Here is a 14624-nt window from a genome sequence, read left to right as displayed (position 1 = left end):
TTATGAAATATACTTTACATCATATAGTATTTAAATGTTATAATATATATATACCTTAAAGCTTTATAGCATGTATAATATGAACGTTATACAAATATGTTATTAAAACTTTATAAACATTATAATGAAAGTTATTAAGGTATCAGTTTTAAAAGTATATTGTATGCCGAAGTGTGATATTCATAAATGTCGGCTGCCTAAAAAAAATCACCTTATCCCAGCCATTGATTAAGTCGAGGAATCAGCTGAACATTGATGGCTGAACGCATAAGTCAGTGGAAAATATCCCAGAGCCTTCAATTCGAGGAAGGCGGTGGCTGCAAGTGGGAGGGCGGCCACCGCCAGACCAGGGGTTAAATAGCAGGGTCTGAACATGAAGAAGGGGGAGAAACCAGAGAAGGATAGACTCATCAGGGAAAAACCGGAAGAAGAGACTTTTTCAGTGGAATAGCTTTGATTGATCTGAGTTCTGGGCACGGAGGGACGGAGAGCCTCGGTGGAGAGCTTCTCTGGATTGAGCAACCAGTTGCTCTGTCTGGTCGGGTGGAATTGGCCGTCTCGAAATTGAATCAAATCAGCCAGCAGTTCAGGATTACCAGTTCTGCAGCGGAATCGGGAGTCTGCCAGCAGCTCAGGTAGGTACAGATTACAATTTATGCATTTCTGTTTTCAAATTCATATAAGAGTTCATCTGGTTGCTGTAAATTCATAATTAGGGCACTACATGTCGTGCCCACGACCCTTTGGCAACAAGGAAGGGGACCAACGACTAGAAACAATGTTTTTTTTAATATTTAATATTTTTTAATTATTTTTTATTTTTTTTAAATGCTTTGGTTTTTAATTTTTAATATTTAATTTTTAAAATTTTGACTTTTAATGTTTTTTTTCTAATTATCTTTTAATATATTTTTTATTTTTTTAAATGTGTTTTTTAATGTTTTAAATAAATTTTTAATTGTTTTTAATATATATTTAATTTGTTGTCTTTTTAATTTTTAATTTTTTAATTATCAAAATTATTTATGATTATTTGTTTTTACATTTTTTATATTTGAATATTTTTAATAGCTGATTATATATATATATGTTTGAATTTTTTTTATTTTTTAATATATTTATTTATTTAAGTATTATTTTTTAAATATTTTATAATGTTTGAATTTTATTTATTTATTTATTTATTATTATTGTTATTATTTTAGGTTGATGTCGATTTTCGACTAGCAACTAGACCCTACAATGTGTCAACTTGATAGATTATTTTAAAGTTTTTCGTTATATTGGATCAAGTTCGCCTTAACAGTTTGTCAATTTCGTTGTTGATTTTCAAGTTTTCATTACAATAAGTTGAGTTCGCCTCCATTGTGTGTCAATTTGATGGTTGGTTTTTAAATTTTTCGTTGCAATCTGTCAAGTTGTCTTAGGGTAAAATTTAAAAATAGTTATACTTTTAACATTTAAATAAGAAATTAATCTTGGTATAATAACTCTTTCATTCGGGTGTTCATTTAATGTTTTTTTTAGTCATATAATTTGTTTATAATGTCATGGTTGAAATATGTTGAAAACTTAAAGTTTTTTGCATTCATGATATTTGGTTTTAATTACATGGTTGAAAAATTATCAAAATTTTAAGGATTTTTTGACTCATGATATTTTATCTTTAACATCATGGCTAAAAATTGTTGGAATTTTAAGGCTTTTTAGAGACATGATATTTTATCTTTAACACTATGCCGGAAAATTATTGGAATTTTAAGTTTTTTCATAGTCATAATATTTTATCTTTAACATCATTTCTAAAAAAATGTTGAAAATTTACTCTGGAAAAAATAAATAAATAAAATATATATATATATATATATATATATATATATATATATATATTATTTATTTATTTTTTTCAAATATTTTTTATGTTTTTTTTTTGTTTTTTTGCTACAATTCTCATTAAGTTAGTAACTTTGTTCCTATACCCTCCCAGATGTTATGAAAAAGAGTCAAGGATGGAAAGATCCAAAGGGAACAATAAGATCCAAGACTACTTCGGCTCATGAGTAGGACAACACACAACAACATAAGGAAACTACTGCCAAATCAACTCATTCCAACTCAACTCAGCCACATGAAGAGTTATCTAAACCTTTAGTAGAGGAAGCTCATCCAAAAGGAAAGAGACTTAGCCATAATTTTGGCTCCATCAAAGAATGGGCAATGTTACCCACCAAAAAGTGGGTGACCGCTACGAGAAATGTTTCTCCTAATCATCTCTTCCAACCAGTAACCAACAGCCCCTAAGAGCCACCTTGTAGTCGACATGGCATGTTATTCATATCTTTGCCATCTACATCAATCATATGTCTCCTCGCCTATTTATTAAGAGCACATGTTGGAAGGTGGGACTATGATCAAAATGTGCTTTATTCATTGTGTAATCAGGTGCTTATGCTTGTTTGTATTTGGATATTTGAACATGAATTATGTGGTGACTGGGAAGAAAGAAGGGTCTTGGTCATAGTCTTGTTCCCTCACCTTAAATGGGGGGTTAATTTTCTATCGTAGTCTAGTGGGACCACCCTTAATGGCCCATTGATTTAGGAAGGGGAACTACTTGGCAATCCATGATTGATATAGTGTGTCCCATCTATCCTTCCTATACCTAACACTCCCCTTCGTACATTATGAGCCCTTATTCTATATCCCTTCTTCAGGTTCACTGACCATTAGTTCATTGAGATTTTGTACCCATACATCCTCATACTTCAGGTAAATCCTGGAAATGCATCTTGAGAGGTTGATGCCGCTAAAAGAAAAGAAAGAGCATACGATGGCCACAAGAAAAACAAAAGAAAAATCAAAATGAAAAAAATGGTTGGGACTTATAAATTAGCACATGGGTAAAATCCAAGGATGAGCTCTACCTATATCATATGGCCATCACCTAGTTCCTAGGCCAATGTTTCCCTATCTCATAGAAGACAAGGAAACCTTACATGTCTCAACCCCTAATGGGCGATGCAATGCCCCATCCTACAGGGGGTAATAATTGTTATACATTATACAAAGCAAATTCATATTCCTTAAGATATGAGCAGCAATACAAGAAAAATCAAGAAAAAATAGAAATATAGAGAGGTGGACAAACAAAGGTTGAGGTAACTCATGCATCCATAATTGCTTCCTCCTCACATCTATACACCATCATAGAATTGGTGCCTTTGACCATGGCACTTGGTCATGGAGTTCTATTTTTCCCATTCTCCATTCCATCATTATTCACATGGAACCTAATGATTGAAGGGAGGACCGAGGACATGTCACTTCCCTTAGGAGTTGGAAACACCAAATAGGGTCATCTATTAGCCACTTCTACCTATGCAAGTAACATTATCACATGACTAAGGCCCCAATTTTGGAAGAGAAGCCACATATGAAGTATTATTATTCCTATGTATTTCAAGTTTGGTCCACTTAGATGCATTAATGATTAACATGCCTCATGATGAAAGTTGAAGCACTAGATATTGTGTGTGATTGGCAGGTGGTTCCATCTATAGGCCTAGGCAACTTAACTTGGGTCCAAGTCCTCTAGAGGGGCATATTGACACCAACAGGTGATGTATTGAGAGCCATGGGACTCCAAAGCATATTTGAACATCATTCACAACGTTGGGCATCCTCAATGCCCACAACTTCTGCACTTTGCCTTATATTATTCATGGGATTATGCACCTAGACTAGCATGGCCTTAACATTGGAGAAAAAATGGATTTTGACACTTGGAGACCCATGAGACCAGTTTTGAGCCCTGAACCCAAAATTGGGGTCCACGATATGATTTGCATGGAAGTCTAGGGGCCAACCGCTAAGGCTTGATTTTAGGAGCCCTCTATACTCACTTTGGCATATGAGGAGCTCAATGCATGCCTTCAAGATGCCTTCACATGTATGATGTTAGTATTTCAACCCTCTTGTGGGTTAATTTGTATGTTTTCACATTGGATACTAGGTTGGCCTGTGACCTAGAGTGATTTTCTCACATTACTTTATGATTTAGAGGGGTCTTTGGGCATAATTCAATCTAGTAGGACTTTTATATATTTGATATCACTTCAATGTGATCAATCATCATCAAACTTGTGAATTTTTTACCTCTTATAGAATTCACACTTACTTCTTGCGAGTGATTTTGGAGATACTTGGATGCATTTTGATGTATGGAAGTTTATTTTGACATTATTTGGAGCTATTTCTTGGTCTAATGGAAGAATATATTGCATGTTATCTTGTAAGTGGAATCTATTGTTGAATATTTTTTTCTTGAATGTCTAATGCATGGAACTATTGACTAAAGGTTAAATTATGTGTCATAATTTGTTGGAGATCAATTTATTGAAGAATATCTAGATGAACGTTGTATGCATTGCTCATTATAACATGTATTGAATGCTCCCAGTGGAGTACTTCTTGTTATTCTCCATCAAAATCCATTATTCTATTAAGTGTGTAATCGTTCAAATTTTGATATCTAGGGCATCAAATTTTGAACTCCTTAGAGGGAATTAGGCTTATCTTAAGCATCCTTGACTCCATATGCTCATTGGACAAGGCACTAGTCAAATCACCTGGTGATCACCTCATAATTTTGTCCATAAATCTCTCCTTGTAAATTCAATCCTTTTAAGGCTAGAAGGAAGACCTAGGGATTAGAGTGAAATTCTATGGAGGAGGCTTCTTGGGGTTTTGAGAGCCTAAACATCAAGATATAGGTCTTGGCTACATGACCTATCATTTTGGTGGGCACTCATTCAAAATTCATCCATAAAATCTCTTTCCCTAGGTGTTGCCCTAAAAGGGAAAGCTCAGTCTCTTCATTCTCATCTTGAGGACTTTCTTGAAGATTTCATGAGCCTTGGCCTTCTTGAAATCAATCATAGGAAACATTTCCCCTCACATTGACCTTTGGGAACTCTGACACTCATTTGACCAATCAAACCCTAGGTATCATGCGTTTTTCTATAGACCTTCTCGAAGAAAGTGATATGCTAAGTATTTCTTAATAAGATCCTAGTTGACCACCTAGTTCTCCATCCTTTGAATATATTTCATAGATGATCTTAGCTTGCCGAGACTCCTACCATTGATGAAATCTTGTAAAGAGTAGGGGGTTTTGGCTGTGGTGACAATGGGCCACTACCCAAATGTTAACACTTGGCTTAACTTTATCCTTGTAGGGTTCCCTCTCCAAGGCCTGCTAAATTTTGTGGTAACATGCACAAACATACACACGAATCATAACACTAAAATAATGATAAGGAAACAACAAATTTACCAAAACCTTCGGTAATGGAACTGTCTCAAGGAAATGTTATCATCACCTCATCTACAATTGTTCCTGATAATTCCTTAGAATGGATTGACGCCTTTAAGAGAAAAATAATGAAAAGTCCATGAACAATCCTAGGATCTAAGACCAGGGGTGTAATAAATGTCTTATTGTGTATTGTGGTTATTAGTGAAAAAATGAATGATGTAATTCAAGAGACACTGTCCAAGCCAATATGGTAGAGATGTTGTGATGATGTTCTGTTTAACATTCTGACTTGGTCAAATCACGTAAAATAAAAAATAAAAATAAAATATTTTTAATTGGCCAAATTACATAAAACTAAAAATAAAATAAAATAAACTAGCTTAGATCTATCTTAACTCCTAATCTACCAAATGTTGATAGGGATCAAATCTCTTAAGATGCAAACCTTTTTTAGAGTGAAAAGAGATTTGATTTCTCTCGATGCTTGGCATATCCATAATCAAATCTCTTGAGACACAAACCTCTTTTAGAGTGAAAAGAGATTTGATCCCTCTCGACGCTTGGCATATCCATAATCAAATCTCTTGAGATGCAAACCTCTTTTAGAGTGAAAAGATATTTGATCCCTCTCGATGCTTGGTAGATCCAGAATTAAGATGAATCTAAGTTGGTTAATTTAATAATTTTATAAGTTAGATTTAACACGTGAACATCTTATGTTTTATATATAAAATTTTGAAGTCAATTCATAATTAAAATATTTTATTTAAAGTTTTGTTAATTTTATTTATTTTTTAATATATTAAGAAGAGAGATATGATAATATTTTACTGTAGCAAACAATAAATCCAATTTTTTTGTAGTGTTTTTGAAGTGGAAGATGATGATAGTTAACATCCATTGAGAGCATATTTAGTTTTTGAATTTAAAAAAAGGTAAGGAATTACTTGATTTCTTAACAAAAAATGTGATTGAAAAACTTTAAGAAATAATTTTCAAATTGCCATAATTTTGATAAGTTAAAATGTTAAGAAAGTAAGTAGTGTGACAAATATTTTAGAGTTGTGATTTAATGTGGGGCATATGTAAGACATTTTAAGAGAAAATGCTTTTCATTTTCAATTCTCTTAACATTACAAAGATAAAAAAGTTTTTAAACTAATTTTTTATTAAGACATGAATTTTAAAATTATTATTATATGGAGAGTGACCTCTTCCTTTATTTATTAATGTTTTAGCCAAGCCTTGGAATCTTTATACCAAGCCCAAATCTTTGAGAAGAAGATGCAAATCTATTGTTGTCTATTTTGGTTAGGATGCTTGGTTTTCACCAATATGACTTGGGCTCAAATATTGGCAACAAAAGGAGTAGTGATCCTTTTGAAGTTGGTGATGTTTTAGAATTTTTTTTTTATAATTGAAAAATTTTAAGAAAATAATTCTCAAATCACCATAATTTTGATTTTGAGATTGCTTTTGGTTTTGCAGTTGGTGACAATGATGGTTAACATCAATTAACAACAAAGTTGATGATGATTAACATCCCTAAAGATTACATTTGGTTTATGGATTTTAAGAAAGGTCAAAAATTACTTAATTTCTTTTAAAAAATTATTTTTATAATTGAAGTCTTGCTATATTTTATTAGTCTATTGAGAGGAGAGTTGTATGATCATTGAATCAAGCAAAAAATGAATCCAAGTTTTAGGTAGCATCTTTGAAGTTGGTGATGATGATGGTTAAAGTTGATGATGATGATGGTTAGCATCTATTGAGACTAAATTTGGTTTATGGATTTTAAGAAAAGCCCAAAATTATTTGGTTTATTTTAGAATTTTATTTTTATAATTGAAAAACTTTAAGAAAAGAATTCTCAAATCACCATAATTTTGATTAATTAAAATGTAAATTTGAAATTGTGATTTAATATGGGTATATGTAAGACACTTTAAAAAAAAACTTTTCATCTTCAAATGCTTAAAATAACAAAGACGATAATTTTTTTCATCCCACAAAGAGAAATTTTGATGTTCTAAATTAAGGTTGATCATCTTCATATGATATTTTAATTTTCTCTTATCTTCTAATTGTTTATCACATCATAATTTCTCCCTAATTTTTAGATGTAATAATAAATTTTAAAATTATCCATTAACCTCTTCTTTTATTTCCAACATCTTTATGTCGTAGCATGTAGTAACCTTAGGAAGTCTCTTGTTTTCCATGTTTTTCTTGTTCTTGTACATTAAACACCTAGTCAACTGTTTTCTTAGTGAGGGAAATTACTCACCTCTATAATAAGGATAAGATAAAATATATTCTCATTAATATTAAAATTATAATTTATTTGGGTTTGTCAAATTTTCCCTTAATTTTTTTAGAGATATTGTAACCCCAAATTTTGGGTTGAAATATTTAAAAAAAGAAGAGTTTTTTCTTATTATCCCTCGAGTGGCTATTGCAATGGGTTTTTGGTCAAACCCATATTAGTTTGGGTATGACCAAAAAAAATTGCAAAAAATTCTACAGTATAACATTACACATTGAAATAGATGATTTTTTAAAATAATTTAATTTATTTATGTTCAATTTGATTGGCTATCAAATCGAACATGTTATTGCCTTTTGCCTCTATTAATGTGCCCATTACCTCTATTAATTAACCAAGAGTACATAGATCACATCAAGGTATAAGATGAACATTTATCATACAATTTGTTTTTGTAAGGTGATACAATTATTGCTAATGAGTATAATCATTTTATATTCCTATTTATAAAAATGGCTAATGATTAATATAATCTAATAAAAAAATATTATTTAAAATTACATATACAATTTAAAATGATTATTTAAAATCACATGTAATTTAAAAAGATTCATTAATGGTATGTGAGAGATATATTTTTACTTTTACATTATATTTTTTAGGGGTAGAGGTCATTTCGGTTTTTGTGCAAACTTAACTATATATGATAGATTTTACACTACTAATGAATTAATGATATTCACGATAGATTTTACACTATTAATGAATGAATGATATTCAAAATAATAAGATGTATGTAATACGAATTAAATATAAAATTTCTCATATTCACAACCCAAGGTATAATAAAAATTTATGATAGGATCTCTATACCTAGGTCTAATAATAAGATTTCATAAGACCATATCCACAAACTATAAAAAGCCAAATGTAAACTATTAATAATTATTTTTATGTTGCAATACAAATAATGTTAATTTACAAAATTTAATAATGCACTTAATTACAATTTAAAATTAATCTAATTATAACATTTTAAAATTTTAAATCTTTGTATTTTTATTGTTTTCTATTTTAATTTAACTTTATTTAAACTAACCCAGAAAGACTAGCTACCATGTATCCCTTGTTTTATAACCAAACATCTACTCATTTACAATTATTTTCAAATTCATATAAACATTCTATTCACTATTTTTCAATAATTCAATTACAATTAATTTTATAATATTATAATTAAATATTTTTAAATTTATCAAATGTAAAATTTACTATATTTTTATTTCACATTATTTTTAAAATCCATTTCCTTATTTAAGAAATATTATGTTTATTATTATTATTTTTAAATCCCTCTCTATATTTAAAAAAAAATCATATTTATGGCATGACTAAATTATAATTATTTAAATTAATTAGATTTCAATTTACATTAAAATAAAAATGAAATAGTTAATTTCAAACTAATGTAAATATTAGTTTAACAATCTTTTTTAATTGTGTAATTTTTTTAATTAATTTATTTTGATTAAATTGAATATTAATTGTCAAAGGATAATAGTTAATAATAGCTTGCGGGTTTAATTTTCTTATTGAGGTTATTTTCAAGGGAAATGTTAGTATGTGGCAAAATTTTGAACAAGCTGAAAATTTAAATATTTTGTAGAAATGAATAATAGTAGTCATGTCCAAAACCGTCCTCAGAAATTAACTATTGAGCAATTATCTTGACACATAAATAAATAAATAAATAAATTTATATATTAATTTAGACTTTAAAATTAAATTATCATCAAATAATAAAAAACCAATAATAATTCAAACATATATATAACACAGTATCAAAATTATCATTTCTTTCTTTTTGTGTGTGAAAAAATTGATATACATAACTAATTCAAACATGTATAACGATATATCAAAGTTATTCTTTCTTTCTTTTTATTTATCAAAAACAAATTGACCTAATCTACTTTTTATAAATAGAGAATTATAACTTTGCCAAAAAAAAATCACATTTTAAAGCATTTAACCCATTTAACTATAAGAGATAAAGGAAAACACAATCAACAAATTATTATATCAGTGATCCAAAATATTAGAATCATTAAACCAATTAACCAGATCAGTCATTCAAAATATTATAATCTTTTGAACCATTGACCGGAGAATCCACAGTATGAACATTTTTATACCAACGTTTCAAATTCCAAATGGGATCCATCATCAGGGTTTCAAATCCTGATGATGGATCCCATTTGGGATTTGAAACGTTGGTATAAAAATGTTCATACTGTGGATTTTCCGGTCAATGGTTCAAAAGATACAAACCACAGATCTCTTAAATCCAATATTATAATCATTAAACCAATTAATTATTGAGTGATTGCTTCGCAGTTTAATTCATCTCCGGAAGACTGGAAAGCATCTTTAAAATCATAGCATCTATCTGTTCAATTAACATAAAATAACAGGCGGCCTGTCAACTATACAAAGACATAAGCTCATCCATTAAAGCCAGTATTTTCATTACAAACATCTCAAATCTACATATACAACAATACTGAAAATTTGCAGAGGAAAATCCAATGCTCTGAATCAGACTCTGACACTCTATTTCTTGCCCAAGAACTCAACGAAGAGGGTGAGAGGACCCTTGCTAGTCACAGCGGCCTGGATTGCAAATATAAGGGAGGCCACCATAGCCAGACGAGCGTGCTTAATTTCTGCCAACTTCAACCGGTCCTTCTTGGTCTCATCGGCTGCCAGGCCAAAAGGGTCAAAGTATTTGCCTCCGGGATACAACCTCGTCTCTGGATCCACCTCTGCATTTCTCTGGAACTCGATGTAACCCAGCAGCAACACCTCGATTATTATCAGCGATGACATGTTGAAGGGCAATGGTAACCCAAAGTAGGAGGAGCCCTCCACAAGCTCAACCTGTTTTGTATTCAGAAACATAAACAGATCATGGCCAAAAATCTAACAGTGAAAATGGCTGATGAAACTATAATAATAATAATCAAAATTTAAATTGTAAAGAGAAGGCTAGAAATCTTGATAAATTTAAAGACCAAAATTTAACTGCTGATAAATTTAAAGAATAGAAGAAACCCCAAAATTTAGCCCCTGAAAAAATTGAAGAGACTTCAATCGTACCTTTCCGGCGTCTTGCCAGTATACGCCGGTGAAGCCCTCCACAGCTAGGGCGCCTAGAACACCGAGCATGGCCCAGCGGCCATGGATGACCTCACATTCTCTGAACCTCTGCAATCCGAAGACTTCACTGTAGGGTACGATGGAGGGTTTGATTTCGGGGTCTCCGACGAAATTTCCCATGAGGTCTCCGGGGAGGTTTTTGTCGAGGTTCTGGTCCAGAGAATCAATGTCATACTGTAAAAACTCAGCGGGTTTGCCGAGGCCCAGAGGATCGAACCCGTAGTCACCCACCAGAGACCCGTCCAGCCATTCGGGGGCCGTGGCGCCGGGCAGCCACAGGGGCCTCCCCGTCGGTGCCTTGGACCTGGGCTTGGGCTTGGGCTTGGCCTTTGGAGCGGCTGCTGTCTTGGACTTTGGAGCGACTGCTGCCTTGGCTTTCTTCTTCAGGCCGCCGAAACTGAAGCGAGCGTAGATGCGCGAGACATTCTTCTCGACTTTCAATTGCTGGCCGCCCGCAAAGAAGGCGGAGGACGCGGAGGCGAGGGAGGAAGCAGCAGTAGCAGAGGCCATGGTAATGCTTGCTTGCAGGAGCAGCAGAGGCACACTTTACTTGATTGGAATGCTATGTCTGGCTTGAGTTTCTTGAGCACCAGCCAATGGTCGGAAATAGGAGGATAGCACGTTATCCATAAATCTGCTTACGTGGCCTTTCTTCGCCTTCCCATTCGTAGACCCGCCTCGCCATCTCTCGGACACGCTTCGCTTTCATTCATGTCAATCTTCCATTGCCACAAAAGTAACACCAATGGTTGTAAGTCCTCGATAATCATAATATCAAATATATTAAATTGATAATGGTGAAATTTTATTGATTTTAGATTCTTTTGGTTAAATTTTTTATTATATGTATTTTTACATTTTTGTTAAAGAAGGTTTGTTTGAGATTTATTAATGTAATTAAAATGGGTAACTTTTTTTATTTTAAGACACTTTTTGGTTTAAAAATGGGGAAGTGGATTATTTTGTAAAAGTTATTTAACGTATAAATTTAATATTATGCGAGATTTATTAACACAATTCAAGTGAGTTGTTTTTTATTTAAAGGCAATTACAAGAAGATAATAGTCTTAAAAGTGGCAATGGGGTCATCACAAATATGTTCATGTACCAATGAGTGTACATTCTTAAAAATGCATACTTGTTCTTTATTTTAGCATTAATATTACCTGAATTGTACGCTTTCCAACTTAGATTTTTCATGAATGTGTTCATGTTTTCAAAAGTATGTTCACATTTTCAATAATACGTGTGTGCTTTTGAAAGCGTGTGCACACTCTTATGTTTATAATCTTTGAGAAGCAGCGATAGAGGGAGGAGAGAGAGATAGAGCTAGCAGGGTTTGGGTTTGTTGTGAAGGAGGGATTAAAGGAGGGAGAGATAGAGAAAGAGGGGAAGAGAGAGGGAGGAGGGTGCAGAGAGAAGGGTGGGGGGAGAAGGGGAGTGAATGAGTGAGAGGTGGAGAGTGAAGGGGAAGAGAAAGAGATAGAGGAAGAGAGAGAGCTAAAGAAGGAAAGGGGTGTTAATGTGGAAGGGAGAGTGGATGAGAGAGAGGAAGAGGGAGGGGGAAAGAGGGAGTAGTAGTGAGAGAGAGATGGAGAGACACATAAAGGAAGGGAGAGAGGGAAAGAGAGGTAAAGACAAAGATAGTGTGGGGGGTGATAGAGAGAGAGAGAGAAGAGGGTTGGTAGTGAGGGAGGGAAGGAGTGAGGGAAAAAGAGAGCAAGGAAGAGGAAAGAAGGTTTAGAGAGAGGGGGAGAGAGAAGAGGGAAGGAAAAGAGAGAGAGAGAGAGAGAGAAGGGTATAGGTAATAGAGAGAGGGGGGTAGGGAAAGGAGAAGGAAGAGAGAGAGGTGAAAAATGAAAGAGGTGGGGGATAGGGACGAAGGAAGAGACATGGAGATTGGAGGAGAGGGGTAGAGTGGGGGAGAGGGAGAGAGACAGAGTGAAATGCGAGAGAAATAGAGTGTGGTGGGAGATAGAGGCAAAGAGAGAGAGAGAGAGAGAGAGAGAGAAAGATAGGGGGAGAGAGGGAGGCAGGGCACAAGAGAGGAAAGGAGGAATAGAGTGAGAGAGAGGAAAGGGGAAGAGAGTAGGAGGGAAAGACATGAGATAAGTGGGGATGAGAGAGATAGAAAGAAGAAAAAAGAGGAAAACAAATAGACACAAACATACACACAACAAGAGAGACACATGGGGGATAGGGAACAAGGGGGGGAGAGGTGTAGAGACAAGTTGTTAACTTTGTGGGCCCTGGCCCATTTCAACGTTAGTTAGCCAAACAAATCCCTACACTATTGGCCCTTTCGGCATCAGCCTGCAGGGTGCGGATCGAAGTCTCACTCGAAGTAGTATGGGGGGATGCTGGAACCAAGTTTCTGCACCCTGAGATGATCGTGATGTTGGTTTATACCCTCTGCCCCTACTTTCGCATATGTCGCTAAGCCTTAGGACTGTCAGTCTACCCTTTATTCCGCCCTTCAGTACCTCCGCGAAGATATACGATTGAGCTTCGCGCAACCCTAACCCATGGTCTAGGTACTTTCTCGCAGCGATGACAATGTATTGTATAGGTTCCCAAGTTATCCCAAGTGTTTTACTTATATCACTACTCAATCACAGTTAACGCAGCATAAACTGATATCCTTACTTGCATTCAATTAACTAATACAATCACATATATTCGCACATCAAATAAATATTGTAAATTAAGCCCAAAACGTAATATAATCAGATGCATTAATAGGAACTAAGTACACAGTAATTGCATAATACTTCTCTTTATTTATATCTTCTAGTTTAATACAAACTCTATCCGCCCTGCGCACACAGCTGCAGGAGTCCACGCACTCAGCTACGAACTTCTGCCCTAGGCCTCTACGCACTCAGCTGCAGAGCCTCTACCTATGCTAAGACCTGAGAACACTTATACTTTGCCACTTACTTTCTTTTTTCCCACTTAACTTAACTCTTCACTACTTAGAGCTTACTTACTTAGCTCCTTTTTATACAATCCCATGGTCCGTGGACCATGGGTAGATCTTTACAATTGACTTGACATTTTACAAAATAAGGGCAGACAACCCTTTGTGACTCTTGACACCTTCACGCTCGATGACCACAAAATGCATAGATTTTACACTTTATTACAAAATTGTTCCAAAACATGGGCTTTTAGCCCCAAAACTGCCCTTGGGGGAACTCGTTGCCAACAAGCCCCCAACACAAACATGGTGACTTGCCCTCGAGTCACTCTGCGGACGCGGAGATCTTGGCACGAAGACCTCCCAGCTCGACCTGTATGACAGAAACCTTAGCAATGCACTGTGCAGTCGCCTGCTTCACTTCTTCAACCAACTGCTTTGTCGCTGGTCCTGAACTGTCAGCCTAAAGCTTTTGCTGAGTCGCTTGCAGATTAGCAAGCTTGCCTTCAATGGAGGCCATGACCGAATAAGCTTCATCCAACTAGGGCTTCAAGCGCGCCTTTAGCACTGCCTCTTTGTGTTGTGCTGCATCGACCTGTTCTTTTAATGTTTTGGCTTCCTGCAGCTTCGCCAGTCTCTGTGTGAGAGTGACGGTGCACGCTGTAACTTTTACTTCATCATAGTGCTGCTACAGTTCTCGCGCCTCTGTCCTTACTTTATGCTTACCAATCTTTCGTACCATGTGCGGTTCACCTGGAACATTTCCGGCACATCTATTTATAAGTTCATGTAACCCCTTCATAGCCTTACTATTGCGCAAAACTTCATGTAGGTCTCTAAAAAGGTCCTAAGCATAGAAGGGTCCATTTCCTGAATAGGCTTATCCCAACTCCTTGAGG

At 34.4% G+C, this 14624-nt stretch overlaps 1 protein-coding gene across 1 annotated transcript; it reads right to left on the bottom strand.

Annotated features, from left to right (window-relative positions):
- Positions 1-10093: 10093 nt before the first annotated feature.
- On the bottom strand, positions 10094-11392 carry LOC149217626 (chlorophyll a-b binding protein CP29.2, chloroplastic-like). Its single transcript, XM_089393012.1, has 2 exons — positions 10746-11392; positions 10094-10526 (listed from the first exon to the last, which is right to left on the bottom strand). The coding sequence occupies exons 1-2, from the start codon at positions 11313-11315 to the stop codon at positions 10200-10202; spliced, it is 897 nt and encodes a 298-aa protein (XP_089249138.1). The 5' UTR covers positions 11316-11392; the 3' UTR covers positions 10094-10199.
- Between the last annotated feature and the right edge of the window lie 3232 nt (positions 11393-14624).

This window comes from Pinus tabuliformis, chromosome 1_1 (assembly GCF_031772625.1).
Source record: "Pinus tabuliformis cultivar Carrire ecotype Pingquan chromosome 1_1, CPIR1, whole genome shotgun sequence".
Classification (NCBI taxonomy): domain Eukaryota; kingdom Viridiplantae; phylum Streptophyta; class Pinopsida; order Pinales; family Pinaceae; genus Pinus; species Pinus tabuliformis.
This window is presented reverse-complemented; position numbering and strand designations above follow the sequence as displayed.